Source organism: Diabrotica undecimpunctata, chromosome 4 (assembly GCF_040954645.1).
Source record: "Diabrotica undecimpunctata isolate CICGRU chromosome 4, icDiaUnde3, whole genome shotgun sequence".
In the NCBI taxonomy this organism is placed as follows: Eukaryota; Metazoa; Arthropoda; class Insecta; order Coleoptera; family Chrysomelidae; genus Diabrotica; species Diabrotica undecimpunctata.
In genome coordinates this window covers 100,286,863-100,309,472 of record NC_092806.1, presented here as the reverse complement: position 1 = coordinate 100,309,472, position 22,610 = coordinate 100,286,863, and the positions used below count along the sequence as shown (strand labels likewise).

Genomic DNA, 22,610 nt, shown 5'->3' with positions numbered 1-22,610 from the left:
AAATCTAAAATTGCCTATAAAGGCACGCTGATGATCTTGTGGTTTTTTCAAAGGTAAAAATATACAAAATATATGTTCTCACATACAGAACTTTATACAACATGTAGCGAGATTAAATAAAACGAGCGGTTCGAATTTATATAAATATATTTATTTATAATTTTACAACACGAAAATATCATAACAACTAAACTTAACTTATAGAAGGTATGCTTATATAATAAAAGGTATTATGTACTAGAATATTCTGGCGTAGTCCACCTCTAATTCGTTTGCTTGTCGGGTCGAACTCTCCAGCGGTCGACAGTTTCCGTCGCTTCTAGAAGTACAGATCATTCTCGTCCCGGCCTGCAACCGTTATATGGGCTACTTAGAATGCATGTTCGTAACAAACACTTAGAACTCTGGTCACAAAAAACGGGTTTCTGTTTTTCCACTGAAAAAACTCGTTCCATCTTGTTTTCTAAGAAAAATGTCACAAACACCCCCAACCTAAGACTATGTGCAGAGTCTATAAGATAACTAAATCTTCTACAAACTCTGGCCATTGGGGTGCGGATCGCCAAACACTTTTAATGTTATACAGAACATTAATCAGATCAAAATTAGATTATAGATCTACTGTGTATTCTACAGCCACTAAGACACTGCTAAAAAAATTGACAGTCTTCACAACCTATCTTTACGTATAATACCTAGAGCTTTTCGTACAACACCAATCGAAAATATTTATTTTGAAGTTGGTGAACCGTCATTAGAAGGCAGAAGACTTTATTTAAGTGTAGTATACGCCGCAAAATCAAGTCTAACTTAAAAAACCCTACTATTTAAAATTGGCCATGAACTGCCAAACCTTTTTACGCAAGGATTAAAAGCTATTTAAATCAATTAAATTACACTTTCCCAGAATGCTTTCCTTTCTAATCGTCCTCAATTCCTCTATGGCAAATAAAGAACCCTCAGTGTCTTACCCTTCTCATTTCTTTCGACAAACATTCAACAAACCCACAGTTAATCAAATCCGCCTTCAACGATATGCTTCGTAACTACAATGATTATACACATAAACAGACGCATCTAAATCAAATGAAGGTACTAGTATTGCAATCATGACCCCAACATTGACAAATAAATACAAACTCCCTTTAGAATACTCCATTTACTCTGCTGAACTATATGCTCTATCCCAGGCAACCCTTGCTGTCAACGCATCCAATAATACCAATAATTATGTTATACACACAGACTCTCTAAGTTCCGTACAGTCAATCCAATATGTCTATCCATCTACTAATCCTTTGGTCATCAAGATAAAACAAGAAGTTTATACTGCGTAAGTGAATGGAAAAAATATTATATTTTTCTGGATACCATCCCAAAGTGGAATTCAAGGAAATAAAGAGGCAGACAACGCTGCAAAATAAGCTGCAACTAGTAATAGTGCGGAGTGTATTGAAACATTTACGAGTGCGGACGTGAAAGCGGTGGTCAAATGTAAAGTGCGATATATGTGGGAAGAAAAGTGGAAAGTCTACTCGGCCAAGCTATGCGATAGTAAAAAATCCATAAAACCCTAGCCCACAAGTCGAAGAGACCATAGTCGGAGAGATCAAGAGGTAATATTAACGCGACTTCGACTGGGTCATACGCGATTAACTAATAGCTATCTATGTGTTTTAAAACAAACAAGAACCAAGATGTAACAACTGTGATGAAAAGTTAACAATCAAACATACATTAAAAAATGTCCAGCATTAACGCCAAAGCTCGTGTTGTACAATATATTCAACAAATTAAGTGATATTTTAGGTCTACAGTGCAATATATCAAACATAAAAAAGTTTATTAACTTTAATTATTATTTTAAACGATATCTAAACTAACATTTAAATGTAATACAAGCTATTGTTCGCAACTATTGTTTCGCTAATAGCCAATTTGGCTGATGCGATTTGTTAATAAAAAAAAACAGAATCAAAGCAAGTTAAAATACGTAATATTCTAGTATAAAGCCAATAGAAGAGAAAAACATGACCCTACCCCACCGTTGAAAACAACTGAAAAAAGTACATAGCTTTATTTTGAGATTCAACATCACAAAAGACCACATTAATGATGCAGAGCTTAGCGGAAGAATCATTCTAGCCAATATGGAATACTTTGCTATGAACCAGATATTAAAATCACGACACTTACATTAAAGGATTAAATCTACAAGACCATCATCAGATCTATAGTGTGAATGTGAAACTTTATATTGCCACCTAGAGCGTTTTTAATGGATAGGCCATGTATTTAAGATGAAAAAAATAGGTTTTTAAAAAAACTCTTTACTATTTGAATGCGGAGAAAAAGACCTATTAGGAGACCAAGAAAGCAGTGGAAGGATGATGTGGCCAAGGAAGCAAGAAATCTCTTTGGCAGTTGATGGTGGAGGAGAATGTCTCAGACCGTAATGAATGAAGAGGTTTGCTGAGAACGACCAGGGCTCAAATTGGGCTCTAGAGCCATAGGCAGGATAAGTGGATGTTAAAAATGCATTAAAACATAGATACCTTATTTACTATAATTTTAGATAAAAGTAATTATAAGACAAGTTATGCATACCCAAAAAATCATTGCGTAAACAACACTTAACTTAATAATCGTTTTCATTATAATTTTTAATTTAATCTAATTTTTTCTAATTTTGTTAGTAAAAATTTATTTTTACTAATTTATTTATTTTTTTAAAATGTATTAGATAAGCCCTTTATTTTGGATTGATTGAAAAGTCCGGTAATACTAAGGGAGACAGGGGACGGTTAATACAAGTTCAAATTTGAAATATTTGTTATGTATGGCTTCCTATTCACTTTATAATACTCTAAAAATGACGGATTCTATATTTTAATGCATATTTTTTCTATAATTCTCGTTTAAAAATTGCGTGTTTTGACATCAATTTTTAAATATTTCGTCCATTTTGATTGTGCTCTTGTTAATATCATAATCACTTTTCCATCAATGCTGCCATATTTTCAAAAAATATTGTTTCTTGCGAAATTTTGTAAAAATATAAATATGTACAAGAAAATATTATTTTGTAAAAAAGAAAATATTTTGTTTTTCGTTGCGTTGAGTTAGGTTAGATCAGGTTATATTTTGTCATTAAGATATGTTAAGAAGATATGCCTGTTTTATCGCTACCGAGAAAAAAGAAACTATTTTGTTTTTCATCAGTTATTAGCTTGTTTATATGGCAGTTTAGATTGCGTTGAGTTAGGTTTGATCAGGTTATGTTTTGTCATTAACATATGTTAAGAAGATATGCGCGTTTTATCGCTACCGAGAAAAAAGAAAATATTTTGTTTTTCATCAGTTATTAACTTGTTTATATGACAGTTGAACTTTGGCAACAGTATGACAACTGCGAAAACAGCTATTTTGGCGTTGTTGCCAAATTAATTTTAAAAGAATGTTACATAGGGAAACAGGGATTATTTATTTTAACTTGCCAGCTTGTAAATATATTAAAATAGTATTAAGGTTTGCGTTTTTTGAATACCACGTAATAAATAATATTTATAAAAATATTTAAACTTGGTAACATTCTAATCAACCCTCTGGACTATTCCAAAAAATTTAGGTGGGTCTTTTATACATCATTTGTTCTTGGTAAAGTTTAGTTGTCTTTTTTTCTAACAAAGAAAATGGCTAGTTGCACCTCGTGAGAAATTTTATATGATAGTGTTCGCATCGATTGTAGAAATGAAGTAATGAACTTTTTTTATACACATTACGAGAACTTTTTCTTCTCGAATCGAAAGGTTACACCATTTTTTCTACTATTATTATTTATCTACTATTATTTTAAATTTTTATATATTCTTATTTCAAATTCTTATATATTCTTATTTCAAATTCTTATATATACTTCTTTCAAATTCTTACAATGTATTATTTCAAATATGTTATACATTTTTACTCCATACAAAGCAATTATAAACGTGGCAACATTGCAAAGGTATGTCAAATTATAATTATTACGCAGATTCGCAGAGTTATTTTCACAATTTTAATAAATTACGACTTTTTGTAAAAATTTTTACGTTTTTATGGTTTAAGGCATAAATATTAGTATTTATATTTATTTATATATATATTTTATATGATTTTGTAAGTAGTTTTATATTTTATAACATTTTTTATAGTAATTTCCTATTTTTTACGATTTTTTTTTCCATTATTTTTAAAGTCCAAAAAAATTGCAAAAATAGCGTTGCCCCGGTTTCCTTGATTTTTACCAAAAGTCCAAGTAGTCCATCCCTGCATCCATTATATTATTAAACTTACAGCTACTAACTTCGAAAAAAAGTATTTCTATTTAGTGACATACGAAGAAATGGCCCCTCCACTTATACTAAATAGCTCTGTTTGTCAACTACGCTACATTGCTTTTCTTATTTTTCTAGTCCCTTTATGCTTTTATGATGTTTTCCGTTCGATACTTTCCAGTTCTTGCAGCTTTTCCAGTTTTTCTCTGCTCGGAAATGATTGATAGGAGTAAAGATAATGAATGAAATTCCAGATAACGCGCGCACCCCCAAATTGGCCATTTGGAACGTGAGTTGCTGAAGAGATAATGCATTCGTTTCCAATTCACCTTTTCGGAATATTTTTTTTAGGGGAAACCGAAAAGGGACAAGGTTCAAAGCGGTTTTTAACGGCTGGGAGCGTCAAACTTTTGGTAATTAATGTGGGGATTGAGAAAAAATAAATCATCACCAGGGTAAATTTAATTCCAGAAATATCCGTATAATGGTTTAAAAATTGTATTTATTTTATACCAATTCCAATTCTGATTGAATTTATATACGATGCGGTCCAGAAAATAATTTTAAATTGGGAAATTAAAACTTTTGTTTAAATTGGGTAACTAATTTTTTTTTTATTTATTTATTAAGAATTTATTTACTACTTCTTCTTATACTCGTGTTCAAAAGCCTATTTTTTGTCCTAATTTTGTTAAATGATCGTTTTACGGCTTCATCGCTTTACTCCTAAACATTTTTCTGGATATTCATTTATTTTAATTATTTTTACCAGTATTTAAACCAGTTTATTATCATTTTTGGCCTTTGTGAATACATTTCATATCTACGTAATGTTGCGTTTATTTTTATTAACAACTAAATTAATATTGATACTATAATTACACTACTTAGGGTAACAGTAACAAGTACAGTCATTAGCCAGTTAAGGGATTGCGAATTGAATGAAAATTGTAAATTGGTATCTTTTAAAGTGAAATATTTTGTAAGGCATTCTTAATAGTGATAAAACATCAAGTTTTATAAAAACTTTTTTAAAAAACTTAACAGGTATTGGCCATACAAACATAATTATGATGTCACCAACACAACATTGACAGCCTATTTCAATGTTTGATTTAGATATATTATATGAACAAGAGAAAAGAAGTTAGGAAAAGGAACCTCAAATATTGAAATCAGAAATTCGGGCGGCAATTAAAAAGGACAAATTCAGAAAAACAGGAGAAGATAGAATAACAGCTGAAATACTCAAAGAAGTGGGAGAATTAGGGATGGAAGTAATTCTTAGAGTTTGCAATGATTGTTGGTTGTTGGTTCATTCTTCATTTATTATGGTGCCGAGGTAGTTGTAGCGCGTCATTCTTTCTACAGGGGATTGGTTGACGTAGAGTTGACCTTCTGTTATTCTTTTCTTGCTAATTATCATAAGCTTTGTCTTCTTAACGTTTATTTTAAGTCCATATTGTTGACGGTAATACGTGATTTTGTTCATAAGAACTTGTAGATCTTCTAAGTTGTCCGCAAATACTATGGTGTCATCTGCATATCTAGTAGCCGGTAACCATTTAATAGAATACCTTTTTCAGTTTTGTGCAAAACTTCGATAAATAGTCTTTTGGAGTACAGATTGAAGATTAGACAAGACAAAATACAGCCTTGCCTCACTCCATGCATGATTTTCACATAGTCAGTGTGTTCACCTTCAAATCTGAGATTTGCTGTCTGATTCCAGTAGAGACTTCTAATTATTTTCAGATCTTGGTTGTTAATTACTGTTTCTTTTAGTATTTGCATCATCTTGGCGTGCTGTACTCGATTAAACGATTTCTCATAATCAACCAGACATGCGTATACGACGCAGTTGACGTCTCTGCATCTCTAGAATAAGACTTGTACTGAGAAGAAAGCCTCTCTAGTACCAATAGCATTTTTGAACCCGAACTGGTTGGGAGAAATTTGACTTTCACACAGCTTGTAGATTCTCTTATGAATTATCTTTAGGAACAATTTTAGGAGATGACTCATGAGGCTTACAGTACGGTAATCACATTTTTTGGCTCCTGGTTTTTTGGAAGTGCAATAAACTCAGATTTTAGCCATTCTGTTGGTATTTCTCCAGAGCTGTATATGTTGTTAAATATCTTTGCGATTATTGCTATTGATTCGTTGTCCATTAGTGTTCAATCACAAATTAACCCCTTAATTTGTAATCTCACATTATTCTTAACTTCTTAATCTATTACAGTTTCACCAGTGTATAAGTGACATTCTGAAAATGATATCGAGTAATATTTTAATAATTAAAGTCCATTCACCTGTTAATGAATTGTCGAATAATATATTTTTTTAATTGAACTTTCTAAGTATTGCAATGATGGCCTAGATTAAATTGTAATGTAAGCTAATAGTGCAAAGTTGATATGGTATGATAGGAAGCAATAACCTCTGTGTTTAGGTATGAAATATTTGTGAGATTATAAATTGGAGATTTAAGCTCATGTGAGGGCAGTCTACTACAGTCTCATAAGTAGTTACCTAACGAACATCATATTGTCAGTAGCTACCAGTAGCTGTCAATAAATCAACACTTTTACTCCACAACTTCAACCTTTTATTATACCTATCTTCGATGGACAAGAAGCGGACAAAGGGGCATTTACAAATCGATTCGAACCTCAAATCCAAGTTCGAAACTTTCTAATTAGTTTGAGTAGTTCTCCTTGCATATTATTAGGGCCTGCCGCATTGCCATCATTTAACTGTGTTATTGCGGAGTAAACTTCCTGCTGTAATATTCTTGGTCCATCATTTACCTCTTCTGCGCTTTTTACAAAATATAAAGCAGACAGTTTATTGAATTTATAATCTAAAATTTTTATTCCACCCGTCGCGTCATCCACCACGGCAAATATCCTTCGTAAATTAACAAAGTAAATTAAAAAATTAAGTAAATAAACAAAGCAGAAAGACTTTTGAGATTTGATTTCAATACAGAGCCTCTGCCATCCGTCTATACATATTTAGACCTTCTTAGGTCTCCTCATAGTGACATATAATCTGCCGTAATAAAAGTATAATGATAATAATTATTACAGCTATATAGGACGTTACCGCGCCATCTAATGATAAAATTCTTCTTCTTGTAGTGCCTATCCGTTTCGGATGTTGGCGACGATCATGGCAATCTGTATTTTGCACAATTCTGTTCTTATACGAATTGTGGTTATTCTGTTGAACCATGAACAAAGAGTTTTGAGCCAGGAAATCCTTCGTCTTCCTGGTCCGCGTTTTCCCTCTACTTTTTCTTGTAGAAGTAATTGCAGCAACCCATATATTTCGCTGTTACTCATAATATGACCGAGGTATTCTATTTTAGCTGTTTTTATTATGGTTAACATCTCTTTTCATATTTGCATTCTTAATAACAGATCCTGGTTAGTAACGTGATCCGTATAGGATATCATTAGCATACAACGATAAAGCCACATTTCAAAATCTTTAATTTCCCTGCAGTTAGCGTCCGTAAGAGTCCACGATTTAACTGCTTACAACGGTACAGGAAAGATAAAATATCGTAATAACCTGATTTTATTGGTACCAAAAAAACATGGCAATTAAACAGCTTAGCCATTTTTTAGAATGCAGATCTTGCTTTCTTTATCCTAAATTTGATCTCTAGAGAATGGTCTTAAGTCTCATTAACGTTTGTACCAAGGTAGGTGTATGCTTTTACTCTTTCTATTGTTTGACCATTTATACTGATACCTCCAATTTGCTGTTCCTTTTTAGAGATCATCATACGTTTTGTTTTCTTAATGTTTAGTGAAAGTCCATCTCTGAATTATTTTTGTAATTCTATTTAATAACTTCTGAAGTGCTTCTACTGCCTTTTGAAAGATTTCCTCAGTAATATGTTAAGCAGCAGGACTGATAGTATACATCCCTGTCAAACCCAATGTTTGATTTTGATATCATCGGATTCTACTACCTCTGTACGGATAGACCATGTTAGATTCCAGTAAATATTACTAATAGTTGTTAGATTATAGGTGTTTATTTAAATATTTGTTAATATCTCCATCAGCTTGTCGTGCTTTACTGTATTAAATGCTTTATGATAATCAATGAAGTATGCATAAATACCACAAAACACATCCCTACATCGTTGAAATAGCACTTTTATGCTAAAGGATACAAGTACTATAAAGAGATAAGTCGAGAGCAAAAACAAATTAAACTTTTGTGAAAAAGAAAGAAAATGTTACCTTATACACTAGACAAACGTGATATTTTTAGCGGCCTTGGCGCGTGGTCTACATATGTAGACCATTTTCTTTTATTATTAATTGACATCTGATGTGATAAATTTTTAAATGGATATTAAAAATAGATTTTTTTAAACATATATTTTAACATAAAATTCATTTTAATTAATATACATATTATATCTGTGTGTAGTTATTTAAAAAAAAAAAACGGAAAGCATGTTTTTCTACCTTTATTATTCTGGGATAAGTTTTGAACAACAACATAAAATTCTTAGTGCGCTATAATTAAACAAAATGTAATTTTCTGATACTAATACATACTAGGCTTACCTAATATTACAAAATTGACAAAAAAAATCATTTGAAAGTCTTAAACAGCTAGTGCACATATCTGCCATGTGTTGTTGGCATGCGTAATGGTTGCATTTTATACAAGCTTTTCTTGTAGATTTGTTGCAGGCTCGAGGACAAATATGACAACGTCCTATGTAATTTTCTGGTTTTGCCGGTGGAGCAGGCGGGGCTTCAATTCCAAGAAGAGCATGCGCGTCTTCTTAGTTCTACTGGCACGTAGGTATTAGTTGACCTCGCCTCTATCTAAGGCTTGATTAATTCCCAAGCAAATTGCTCAATAAACTCACTTCTCTTGACTTTGGTTTCAAAGGGATGATTTGCTTTATATACGCACAGAGCGTTAATACCCGATATATTCAAAAGGTGGAAAAATATTACCATTGGCCAACGACACGTGTTTCTTGCAACATTGTAGTTTACACATAACTGATCAACACAATCTACACTAATTTTAGTTTTGTTATATCGGGTGACGATATCAGGTTTTTTGGAATCCCCTGTTTTTGGATCAATGGCTTTATCGTGGTGCATTGAAGATACCAAAATAACAGACTTGTTTCTTTTGGGACAATAAGACACCAACGTCATATCCTCCTGAAAACCAAAGATAGAGGTTTTCTCTTCTCTTTTTTTAATAGGCAAGAACTCAGCGGGGATCTCACGCTGATTATTGCGCATTGTACCGAGATAAGTAAATTGTTTTTATGTAGTAATTTTCTGGTCAATGGAATACTGGTGAACCAATTATCTCGTATAATATTACGATGAGTTCCCTCTATTGACTGCACCAATCGTAGTACAATATCTTCAGCAGTATTGCAAACCTTATACGGGCCATCAGGTTAAGTTTCGACATATGTTTCGAGATTGAAAGTGTAAAAGGTTTTTGCATCAACCATCGTAAACATCTGTATCCCATACTTCGCTGGTTTATTGGGTATATATTGCTTGAATAAGCAGCGTCCTCTAAAAGCCAATAATTGCTCGTCAATAGTCAGATACGCACTAGGGATCTAATTTATCTAATTCCCTTCTTTCTGTTAGTGTATTGATATCATCAAATCTTAAACAACGGAGTAGAAATCTAAACCGTTCTCGCTCATAGCGAGGTAACATGATTCGACTCCATTGCCTTTGGAATTATCCCATACTTTGCGAGCGCTTTTTCTTGAACTTCTCAGTGTTCCTATTAAAAACAAAATTCCTATCAAAGCTCTTATCTCGGTTTCATCACATAATCTAGCATCCCGTTCCCTACAAAATTGCTCTTTTATGTTCTGAATATACATATTCGTTGAACAAACTATTATTCGAATGATTGCGTCAGACAAAAAAAGTTTAAGACAGTCAATTGCAAGCATTGCATTGAAGGCATCACGTTTTTGGTCCGATAAGTATGTTAAAGGATTATGGGAACGCGTTCGCACTTGTACATTAATACAATCCTTTCTCCACTTTGTCGTCATATCCTTACCTTTGTAAAATTTGCCATCACCAATTTGTTTATCGTCGCTTTGTGATTCATCTTCATCTGATGTGAGTTCTAGTTCTGAGTCAGTCTCATGATCACTTCTTTCTACTATATTTTCATTTTCTTCTTCTTCATCTTCCTCATTTTCATCTACTGGGCTCTCGTCTCCACTTGATTTCTCTTTAAACCATCTTAACCATACAACTGGGTCTGTACTACTCTGTGTACGCCTTTTCTTAGAGTCAGACATGTTTCTCTGAAACAAAAAGGAAAAATACTATAAAATTATGTATCAAAATAATGCATACATTTGTGCAAAAACACAAAATTGAATATTTGACAAATATGAATACATTTCTGAGAAGTACAATTCAAGAAAAAATAACACTTACCTAATTTATGACAAGTTTATTATATAAAAACACTACGTAGGTACTCGAAAAATAATTTCATACTGTTAGGCGCGTGGTCTACAATCGTAGACCCATCGTGTTTACACGTGTTTAAAAATTAGCACTTCACTAGCTCGCTGCAACGGACATACTGAACTTATAGATTACGGTGTTATTAATAGGTACTGAACGGCACAGCCTCATAGTATATCCCAACTCAAGACAATCGTCGTTCAAACAGATGTGGTCTACAGTCGTAGACCACGCTCCTAACGTAGGGTTAATCATACAATTAAAAGCGCTACTTTGAAAGTGGAGTCAAAGTACACATACTAGCAATAATTAACTCCAAAGAAAATCAAGAATTATCACAGAACCGATTTTTTATTTCTGTAGAGAGAAACGTTATTCTGCCCACAATATATTTTTTGATGAACAGAGGGCTTTTATTGAGATAAAACATCAAAAGTCTTTCTGCTTTGTTTCTTTACTCGTTTTCGGGTTATTAAAAACTAATTTACGAATAATATTGGCCGTGGTGGACGACCGGTGAAATGAAAATTGTAGATTCTCCCTTGTCGACGAATTTTTATATTTGTCTGCTTTATATTTTTTAAAAGTCGCAGTGGACAAATATTCAAATTAGTTTCGCCAAATAAGAACTCTTCGGATTTCTTTCTACTAATTTTGTTTTTTAAAGAACAACAAAAGAATGTACAAAAATATTCAGAGACAAATAAGAAACGAAATACGAAATGTCAAAGAAAATTGGTTAAAAACACGGTGTAAACAGTTGTTGGTACAAAAAACAAAAAAAAAAAACATAAAAAGGTAAAACAAGCAGCTGGTCCTTAAAAATCTAACACAACTAACAAACTGCAAGATCAACAGGGGAACATCATCACACATAAAAATCAAGAAATATGCATATAGACCAAATACATACAAGAACTATTTGATGATAATAGGTCTGAATAATCTCCGTTCTACATATGTAATGACCACTTACCAATTTACATCAGATGAAGTGGAAAAAGCCATATTACAACCTAAAGACGCCAAAGCTCCTGAACCTGAAAATGACAAAAGAGGAAATGACAAGCAATAAAGCAAAAACATAGGTATTACTGGGTACATTTAATGGAAGGAAATGTTATGGTTCATACATCCTAGCAGAATGGGATCAGAAAGGATTACAAGGTATATATTGTAAAGCACCAGAAATGAATCGGAAAGTAGAATGAAAACAAAAGAAAAACTATTCAAAAATTAAAGACATGGAAAAAAATATTAATGCATGGAAAAACAGAAATATCACTACGACGACTGACAGGACAAAGTCATGTGAGAAGAAAAAGGAGAACAAAATTAAATACTACTGAAGTTGGCTACTTTATAGACCAGGGAAATAAGCAAAAAAAGTACCCTGTTTGCGACACTGAACCCGCAATGCAAACGACAGTTGTTTTGAGTAGTATGGACCTCTGTAACACAAATCTTTATGTTTTCTGTAGTCTATTTTTTAGACTTAATTAATTATTAACAAATTAGGGTCAAAAAACGGTAAATTTGCGCTTTTGTCGTCGATAATATTGATTAAAACTTGTTTTAATCGATATTATTATGATGCCAATATGATAAATATGCTTCAAAGTTTTCCGAAAAGTTTCCATGGCAACCTATTTATGCATAACAGATTTTTTTAATAATGTAAGAGTTATTTCAAGACGAAAATGATTCTTATAATATTCATGTAAAACGCTTACTTTAAACATAAAGTGCAAATAAATGACTAAAATATATAGCCGAAAAAACAATTTTAGCGTTTTCTGAGGTCATTTTTTAATAGGTTGAACATCAAATGTAAAAAAAAAACAAAGAATACAAGATGAAAGTATTTTATTTTAGTCGTAGAAAGGCGTTTTGATGTTATATTGCGAAAGTCAGTTTAAACATAAACAAATTAATATAGCGTTGCATTTTGGAATATATAGACTTGATGAACGTCCAAACTTTAATGTTTAAAACACATTGTTTATTTCTTACTACACTCTTAAACTTATTTTAATCTGAAGAATATGATGCTGCAATATTACAGTAAAAAGTTTACCCAAAATATATCACGGGTACTTGTCTAATATATAAAAAAAGAATAAATATTTCAAACACAAATGAAATTTTTTACTTGTTGAAAAATTGATATAAATAAACAGCTTCCCGTGGTAAATTTGTACTGTAATGTTGTAGCATAATATTTATTCTTTCGATTAAAATAAGATTCAGCTTATGGGTAAAAAATAAACAATGTGTTTTGAACGTTAAAGTTTAGATGTTTGTTAAGTCTATATATCCCAAAACGCAACTGTATATTAATTTGTTTATGAATATTTTAAACTGATTTATGCTATATCAGATCAAAATGGACTGGCACATTTGGAACCTATTTTGTAAACTCTCACCTCGTACTTTTTGTTTTTTTAAATTCGATGTAAAACCTATTGAAAAATGACCTCGAAAAACATTAAAATCGACATTTTTCGGCATTTTTAATTGTCTATTTGCATTTTTAATTGTCTATTTGCATTTTAAGTTTAAAGTAATTATATTACGAAAAAATACGAGAATAACGTCTTAGAATAATTCAGATTATTAAAAAACCAATTTTGAAGCAAAAAATATTTTTTTTTATATTTATTTTTTAAAAGTGTTAAATAAATAAATAATAATAAATAAATAAATAGGTTGCCATAAAAATTTTTCATTAAGATGATTTTTCCATTGAGGAAAATGTAAAATTTTTCTTTGAGATTTTTTGTTGTTAACGGATCTTTTATTATAGTTTATTTTTATGAACGAGAGAGTAATTAGCATAATTTTAACTGGTAGCTCCGACCACTCCATGGGCGTGCTCAAGATTAATTGAAAAATTACTTTGAATAATTGTAAAAAATAAATGAATTATTTCAGTGTTATAAAGTGTTATGTGTATGTAAACAAAAGTGACCTCTTTTATCACACACTATATTAGAACTGACTGGCCTATATTAAAAAGGGTTTTAAAAAATTCACATTTTTTTAAATTTTTAAAAATTACAAAAGAGAAAAAGAGTTTTTAAAACCGTCTAAGGTATGTTAAATAGATGAATAAAAATATTAATATACAACTTACAGCTACTTGTTACAAATCCAAATCAGATTCAGAAGATGAACTTTCAGAACCAAGATTTATAATAACTGGCTCGATCATTTTATCAGTAATATTGTCCAGCTTCCACATTTTTTCCTCTTCTTTAATAGTGTGATTTACTGCCTTTTCCCAGTTTTCAGGTTTTACATTATTTACGGCCTCCAAAAACAACTGTTTAACATCATGAATTTTAAAAGTGGTATTTTTTCTTGAAACTTCACTCTTTATCTGTGCCCATACCAGTTCAATCGGGTTTAATTCACAATGATATGGTGGGGATCTAAGTACTGTCATTCCACGATTTTTGGCAATTTCATCAATTTCGTATTTTTTAAATTTTTCTTTATGAAGGTCACACAACGAATAAAGTTCCTTTCTTATAGATCCGGGATGGTACGTAATATTTTTTGAACTCAGCCAATTCTGCAAGTCTTTTTTTAACCACTTGGTTGTGGGCAGTCCTTCTATAAGTCTGGAGTGATAACTTGCATTATCCATTACTATTACACAGTTCTTAGGAAGAAGATCTATCATTTGTTCGAACCATTCTTGAAAGACATCAGCGTTCATATCTTCATGGTAGTCACCGGTACGAGTTGATTCAAAAGTTAATAAACCACCTTCAACAAAACCGTCTGAACTGCCAATGTGTACTATTATCAGCCTGCGTCCCTTTCCTGATGGTGGGTTTAAACCAGTAGATAAGTTATTTACAAAAGCGTGCCTTTGACTTGTAACAGTTTCATCCTGCCAAAATTTATTTGGTGTATGACCCTCCTTGATCCATGTTTCATCAAGATAAAATATTTTTCTTTTTTGGTTTCTCATTTCCTTTATGGTTCTTAGAAAATGTCTTCTCCATATGACAATATCGCTTGTTTCTAATAAAATAGACTTTCTGGGATTCTTTTTCCAGCGGAAGCCTATTTCTTTTAAAAGTTTCCATAACGTACTTCGACTCATTTCTGGGTAATCCTTATCATCTCGAACTGAGACAAGAACTTTATCCAATGTTGCAAATTCTTGTCTAAAGAAGAATTCATGCACTTTCCGTCGAAGTCCTTCTTTAAAATGATATTCTATTTGAAATTTTGGTTTCCCTGGAGCATTACGTGGCATTTGAAAACTACCACATTTCTCTTCTTTAATAACTCTGTAAATCGTAGATTTCCCAACACCAAGTGTACTGCTAACTAACTCAACGGTCTCATCAACACTTTCACATAAACGTTTGTCTGTAAATGATTTAAAACAATTAAATATTAATGTTTTTTCATTAACTGTTAGAGGACCAATTTTTCGGCGTTTACACGGCACTTCCAAATTTTCCATAACACTAGTATACACAATAAACTGCACCTTGCAACTGAAGTACCTACTTTTAGTGAACTGTTAAGAATTTTGAATACGCCACTTGGACCTTCCTACAAAATGGAAAAACCCACTATCACATTTTCTGTGGAATAAGTTTAGAAGGTAATTATCTAGTCAATTACTGTCGTAGATTCCTGGAATTAAAGAATTAAATGTTTGATTTTTGAAACCCTTACTTCGTGGAATGCACTCATTTCAGATAAAATAAAACGTTTTATTTTATCTAAAGAATTAAACTTTATTTTGCAAATAGGTAGGTACTTATTAAACTTTTATTGGTTATATATAACCAATAAAATAAACATCTTACATTTCTTGCAAATTCATTAGTACCTGTTAACCTCCATTACTCCGACACTGGCAACCTTATTTAGGGATTAGTAATCCTCACAACTATTGTATTCTATTCTGCTCCAACCTTTATACCTGGTAGTCATACTCAATTTAAAATTGTTTTCCTTTATACTTCTGTAAACTTGTTGACAAATATCTGTTTTTCATTGAGTCACCCGTATCAACAGTTTAGGGATTTGCATACATAATTTATTGTTATATTACTCGCTCATACATAAAAATACACTATAGTAAAGTACTTTAAAGTAGAAAGAATTGAAAGAGTTTTGTTTTTTTTTTTTCATAAAATCTATTATAAATAAAATATTTACGTTTATATTTAAGTTTATTGAAGAAGTATTATCCATAAATATTTATTTTACAATAAAAATTACCTCAAACATTCCTAAAAAGAAATAAAAACTGAAAAAAATTGTTTAAACAAATTAAATGGTTTATTTAACAACCTAATTATCTAAATAATACATATTCGTAATGTACGCAAAAAGTACAAACAAATTAAAAAAAGAAACGTCGAAATCGATAAACAAGAAAAGAGATACAGTTAACAGCTCCTTCCACCTCCTGCGCTCTCACTAGGTTCAAAGCCTACCAATTTTTAGGACCACAATTTTGAATCTTTGTAAACGATTCCATTAAACTGCAATCTTTTTCAAATTTTTGACATTAAAACCTTAAAGTATGTTCTTTCAGATGACCTTAATTGGTCTCTTAGTTGTTATTTTAATTCAGGCTGTCAAAGTATGAAAAAAAAAATTGACTAGTTCGGCTCTAGTAGTCGGACGATACGGACGCGAGTCAGCGAAGTGAGCTTAGGTAGGGACAACTGACCTGTTGTCAACGGAGCTTCTCAGCTCCCGGTGTGTAAGACACCGTGCGTGGCACAGGCACTTGTTATTCAAATAAGCGAAGAGTGGATGCGAGGCTGTCATTAAGTTAAACCTCGAGGGGTTGCCTTTATAGGCTCCTCGTAGGAGGCTTTTGATAGCTTCGTGTTTACGAAAAATTCGGGTTCATCTCAGTGGGTCGACAGGGATGACACTGTAAGGCTTAGTAATTTGTATTCTAAGTCGGACAGAAACGGCCCCTGCCTCTGAGGTGAGAGAAACGGCAAGAGGATCCCTCCCTGAGAAATCAGGGAGTGAACTACCGCGAGGTTGCTGGGACGACACCCAGGAAAACTGTCAGGCAGCGGCTTGACAGGAAGAAAAAAACAGAGTCTACTAAGTAGTAAATTCTATCAGTCTTTTTTGAACCTATGTTCACCGCCTTACGGCAACATGAGTGACTGCCCTCCCCAAAACAATGTTGACACGCAGGTGGCAACATGCGAAGAAGAAGATGATGACAGGCCCCAGTCATCCACCCCATCTGTCTCTGCTGCAATAAATTTGTACAATAATTTCACCGCGAGCCTTAACGACCCCACGATAAATCTCCCAACTTCCTCTGATGACGACTCCTCTTATTCACCCGAGTCCGAGGACGAGAAAAATAACAGCGAAGACGATATGGACGAAGCCATCCCCGACGAAGCTTTGAACGCTGAGTCGGACGCACCGTTGAACGTTCAGTCGGACGAACATCTGAACGTCGAGTCGGACGTACCATTAAACGCCGTAGCCCCGCCCCCAGAAGAAAATAATGTCGAGATGGAAGCACCATCTAAACAACTGAAGAGACAGCGTGCCCCAGAAATAGATGAAGATGAAGAGGAAAGAAAAAAAGCCAAAGAGATGGAAGCCATCGAAAGAGCCAAAGAACTAAGTAGGTCAGTCAATGCACTGACCGAACAGATTAAGGATATGAAAAAAGAAATGCGTGCCAGGGAAGAGAAACTTCTTAGCCAGCTAAACGAGCTAAGAAAAGAAAATCAAGAGAAAGATCGGGAGGTCAAGAGACTTACCGACAAAATACTCGAGTTAATGGACGCATTAACGCAACAACGTAACGAGGCAAAACTCGTAAAAGAGAAAGCAGATGCAATCCAAGAACCACCACCACCAAAAGAAAAACCAGCCAAGTCGAATTCGGCGAAAAAAACGAATTCGAAAAAAATAACTCACAAAGAAGTTACAGTCATACCAATCATCACTAGTGATGACGCTATGGAACTCGAATCTGAAGATGAATGGCACTCCACCGGCAACATCGAGTGGAAAACAGTAGAAAACAAGAAACCAAGACAAAGCGCTGCGGAAAAGCAAACCCAGCTGATCCAAAAGCGAAATGAAGAAGCGATGACAAAAACAATTAAATCAAGGCAGGAGAACAGACAAACTCCCGAAAACAAAAAAGAGTCAATGAAAAAGGAGTCGCAACCTCCTATCAAAAAAGTTGACGCAAAGAAAAAGGAGGCGCAAACTCCTACCAAAAAAGTTGCCAGCACGGAGTCACAACCTCCGAACAAAAAAGTTGATGAAAAAGCGACCCCTGAGATCACACCTGAAGTGGTCTCCACTCCAAAACAATTAAAACCACCGGCGATTATTTTAAAATCAGTCGGCGAACATCAGAGGATACTGCAGCAAGCTGCAGCAATGAAAATAATCTCGGCAAATAAATTTGCCAGATCAGGAAGATCAATCGTCATCCAGACAAAGACCAGGGAGGATTACCTGAAAATGGTAAGACTTCTAGAGACTTACACCCCAAAGATCGATTTTATCGCGTATCCTATTGATACCGATAAAATGAAAAGAGTTATTATTAGAGGACTATCGGCAAAAACCGATACGAATCTAATCTTAAACGAAATCATAAGCAAAGGAGTGGAGGCCACCAAGGTCGTTAATATGATCTCCAAGAAACCGGATAAGAAACCCCTCCCAATGTTTCTAGTAACAATAAAAGCAGAAGAGGACGCCAAAATCAAAAACATATCTGACCTATGTTATATGAGGATCAGCATTGAAGACGAGATGAAGTCAAGACATGAAACAATCCAATGTTTCAACTGTCAAGGCTTCTACCACAGTTCTAAATCTTGCCACTGTGGATCAAGATGTGTAAAGTGCGGAGGAAACCACCTTAGTAGCGAATGCGAAAAGGACAGGGAAACCGATCCAAAATGCGCTAATTGCGAACAAGCGCACACAGCAAACTACCGCGGATGCCCAAGAGCTCCAAAGAAGAAAGCCGCCCTACAACAACAAAGGGCAAGGCCTATCAATGCAAGCAACTCCAACAAAGGTGTTAGCTACGCTCAGGCTACCAAAAAGCCTGAAAGCGTACCCACAGAGAATACAGCTACAAACGAAGCAGCTGCATTAATAGCAAAATTCAACGCCGATCTAAATGCTAAAATGGCACATGTCACCAGCATGCTAGATCAAGTACAACAGGTAATGACAGCCATAGGAAACATAGGTCAGAAATGTTAGTACACCAAACGGAAGATCTTCGCATTGGGTCATGGAACTCCGGCGGATTATCCAAAAAAATCAACCTTCTGGACGAAATGATAAATAGATTAGAGCTCGATATCGTAGCCCTACAAGAAACCAAATTAGTGGAAAGGAAGAAAACAAAATTTCCCGGCTACGATATCTACAGGACGGATCACAGAGCACTATCAGGTGGAACAGCCATAATTGTGAAAAAAGAAATCGAACACGAACACATCCCAACACCAGATGGACTGGTCACAATGGAAGCCACACTCATAAGAATAAAAGCAAACAACGACTCATTAAAAATAGTGTCTGCATATGTCAGACCAAATGAACCGATCCCAGATAAAGACTTGAGCCTAATATTAAACTCAGAAGAGCCTACAATAATAATAGGAGACCTTAATGCGAGATCTCCCAATTGGCACGACAGGACGACCAACAATAACGGACGACGACTATGCAACCATCTGGAAAATAGACCCAATACGTACGTGATCGGACCAACTGAGTCGACATGCTTTCACGGACAACTTCCCACCCATCTAGACATTGCAATCCTACACAACGTGTGTCAACAATATGAGATACACTCTCTTAACGAAGGCGATTCAACACATAACTTAATCGTCCTGACCCTGGGCGCAATAGAAACAAACTATTTGCAGCCCCACAAAAGAAAAAAGACCAGTTGGCCAAACTACAGAAGAATTGTGAGCGAGAACATCGGTAATATCCCCACAATCAACAATATAACAGAATTAGAGGACAGCGTAACAAAACTAGAGGAAACAATTAACAACGCTATCGATGCCAGCTCAAAAACAGAAACTATAACCAGACAAAAAGGAAGATTTAGGGATATAAGCACAGAACTTAAAAACCTAATCAAACAGAAAAACCGAAAAAGAAGAAGAGCATACCGCACTAGAACGGTAGAAGACAAAAGGATTGCAAATGAGCTAGACAGGGAAGTGAAAAAACAACTTCAAAATCATCGAAACGAAAGCTGGGACTCCTATATCGAAGAGCTAAATCCAAACAAATCTGCGTTCTGGAAATTATCAAAAATTTTACGCAAAGACAAAAAACCCATACCCCCTCTACATGGAGTAAACGGGATTGTCTACACAGAAATCGAAAAAGCAGAAGTCCTAAAAGACGAAATAGAAAGGGCGTGTAGAAACAACGAACACCCCAACGAAGACATAGACTTCGAAGAAGAGGTAGAGAGGACAGCAAGAAGACTAAAAAGGACAAAAGGCAGAATAGGGATACTTCATACATCTCCCGAAGAAATAAAGGAACTCATCAAGCAGACCAATGCCAAAAAAGCCCCTGGTCCAGACAACATCACAAACAGGGCGCTGAAAAACCTACCCACAAAAGCTATTGTCTATATTACCAACATCATAAACAATATGCTAAAACTAAGATATTTCCCAGACAGATGGAAGGAAGCTCACATAATAATGATTGCAAAACCAGGGAAAAATGGCACATTTCCTCAAAACTACAGACCAATCAGCTTACTATCATCAATAAGCAAGTTTGCGGAAAGAGTTATTCTAAAAAGACCGAATGAAGAATCTCAAGCATTACACACCATTCCAGAAGCTCAATTCGGTTTCAGAAGTGAACATTTCTGTGAATTACAGGCACTAAGACTCACAGAATTTATAACCAAAGGATTCAACGAAAAAGCATACACAGCAACCGCATTTCTGGACGTCAGTAAAGCATTTGACAGAGTCTGGCACAAAGGACTCATATATAAAATGAACTCATTGGGATACAGCGAGGCGATGACATGTCTCCTTGCGTCATACCTTGCTAACAGGAGGTTCCGAATTCGTATAGGGGCAACCCTGTCTGAAGTCGGAGCCCTGGAAGCGGGTGTGCCTCAGGGTGCTGTGATATCGCCATATCTGTACACCATCTATACGGCCGACACGCCAACAGAACCCGGATCTCTGTTAAGTCTTTACGCAGACGATACAGCAATAGCGGTTAGCTGGAGAAACCCGGATCATGCAGCTAATCATCTGCAAAGAGCACTAAATAGATTTCAACGATGGTGCATAAAATGGAAAATAGCCTTAAACCCAGACAAAACTCAGGCTGTAATGTTTAGTCATAGGAAAAGTGTACCAAACCGAGAAATTACGATAGACAACACCCCAGTCGAATGGACCAACCAGGCAAGATACCTAGGAGTGTTACTCGACAAGAAGCTAACATTCGCAGAACACATCAACCAACAGGTATATAAAGCCAAAGCGCTGAAAAGTCAGCTCTCAACGCTCATAGGAAGAAGAAGCAAACTTAGATTTAAAACCAAAATCAGTGTTGCAAACAGCATCATCATGCCAGTCTTAACGTACGCCTCGGCAGCTTGGGGACATACCTGCAAGTCAAACAGGATGAAGATTCAGAGATCTCATAACCAAATCATTCGAGATGCATTAAAAATACCAAAATACGTACCTCTAAGGTACGTATTTAGAGACTCAGGACAAACCAGGATACTACGGACGCTAGACGAAAGAGCATACGATATATTCAACGGACTTACAAACCACCCTAGTAGGATGCTAAGAGAGCTGACAAACTACAACGAAAACATCAGGACGGTACACAGAAGACCAAAACAGCAAATTGCAAGATATAGGGAGAACCCAAACGAATAACAAAGGATGCAATGGTGCATAGTCGTCAAAACCTCAAGATCAAGATAGATAGGAGACCAACCAAAAAAATATCTCTGGCGAGAGGGTACGCTTTTTCTTTTAGGTTTTTAGGTTTTTAGGTAGAATTAAGTCCAATATACACCGGGGTGAGTGAGAGCAGTATACACTTGGGAATGCTCACCCCAACACACGCACACAAATAGGATTAAGGAACAAAAAAAGGAAAGAATTGGGACCCAGGCATATTATAGTTCCGAAGCTCCAAGGAAGTCCACAAAAAACAAAAAAAATAAAAACAAAAAACAAAAAAACAAAAAAATATATAAAACGGTCTCTCTATTTAAATCACTCAGATTCATTCATCACTAAATCTTTGTCATTTTTTTTTCGTAAATTCACTTTTCATTGACCAAATATGGAGGGCCCATCAGGCTCCACATATACCGTTACAACGGACTAGGCCCCTAAGGCGGATCAGATGAATACTGATATTCTCGCGAAATCCGAGCACTGAGGTCTTGTGCGGCATACAAGGGCTCAGTGGCCGGACCCCACTCGGATGCTCGGCCGGCGAGGAGAACAAAATTTATTTTGCCAAATCGGCGGCCGAGTGACCGAGCACACACTCTTTTCCGAACATAGAGTCGTCAGCCACGGCTGGGGGCTCTATGGTCGGAACACACGCTTTTTCTTTTTGTTTTAGGGACTCAAGTCCCGAAGTCATGATAGAGTAACTTCAATAGAGTCAGTAATGTAAATAGGGAGAAAAGCCTAGATGTGGCTACCCCTACAGTTAGGTGGCATAACCACAG

General features: G+C 34.7%; 1 protein-coding gene across 1 annotated transcript; it reads right to left on the bottom strand.

Annotated features, from left to right (window-relative positions):
* Positions 1 to 9,181: 9,181 nt before the first annotated feature.
* On the bottom strand, positions 9,182 to 9,616 carry LOC140438843 (uncharacterized). The gene has a single exon (XM_072528487.1). It carries the CDS (start codon positions 9,614 to 9,616, stop codon positions 9,182 to 9,184), a length of 435 nt encoding a protein of 144 aa, XP_072384588.1.
* Positions 9,617 to 22,610: the final 12,994 nt, after the last annotated feature.

Excerpts from the sequence above, each read along its gene's own strand:
- LOC140438843 (XM_072528487.1), bottom strand. The coding sequence starts at position 9,616 with ATGCGCAATAATCAGCGTGAGATCCCCGCTGAGTTCTTGCCTATTAAA.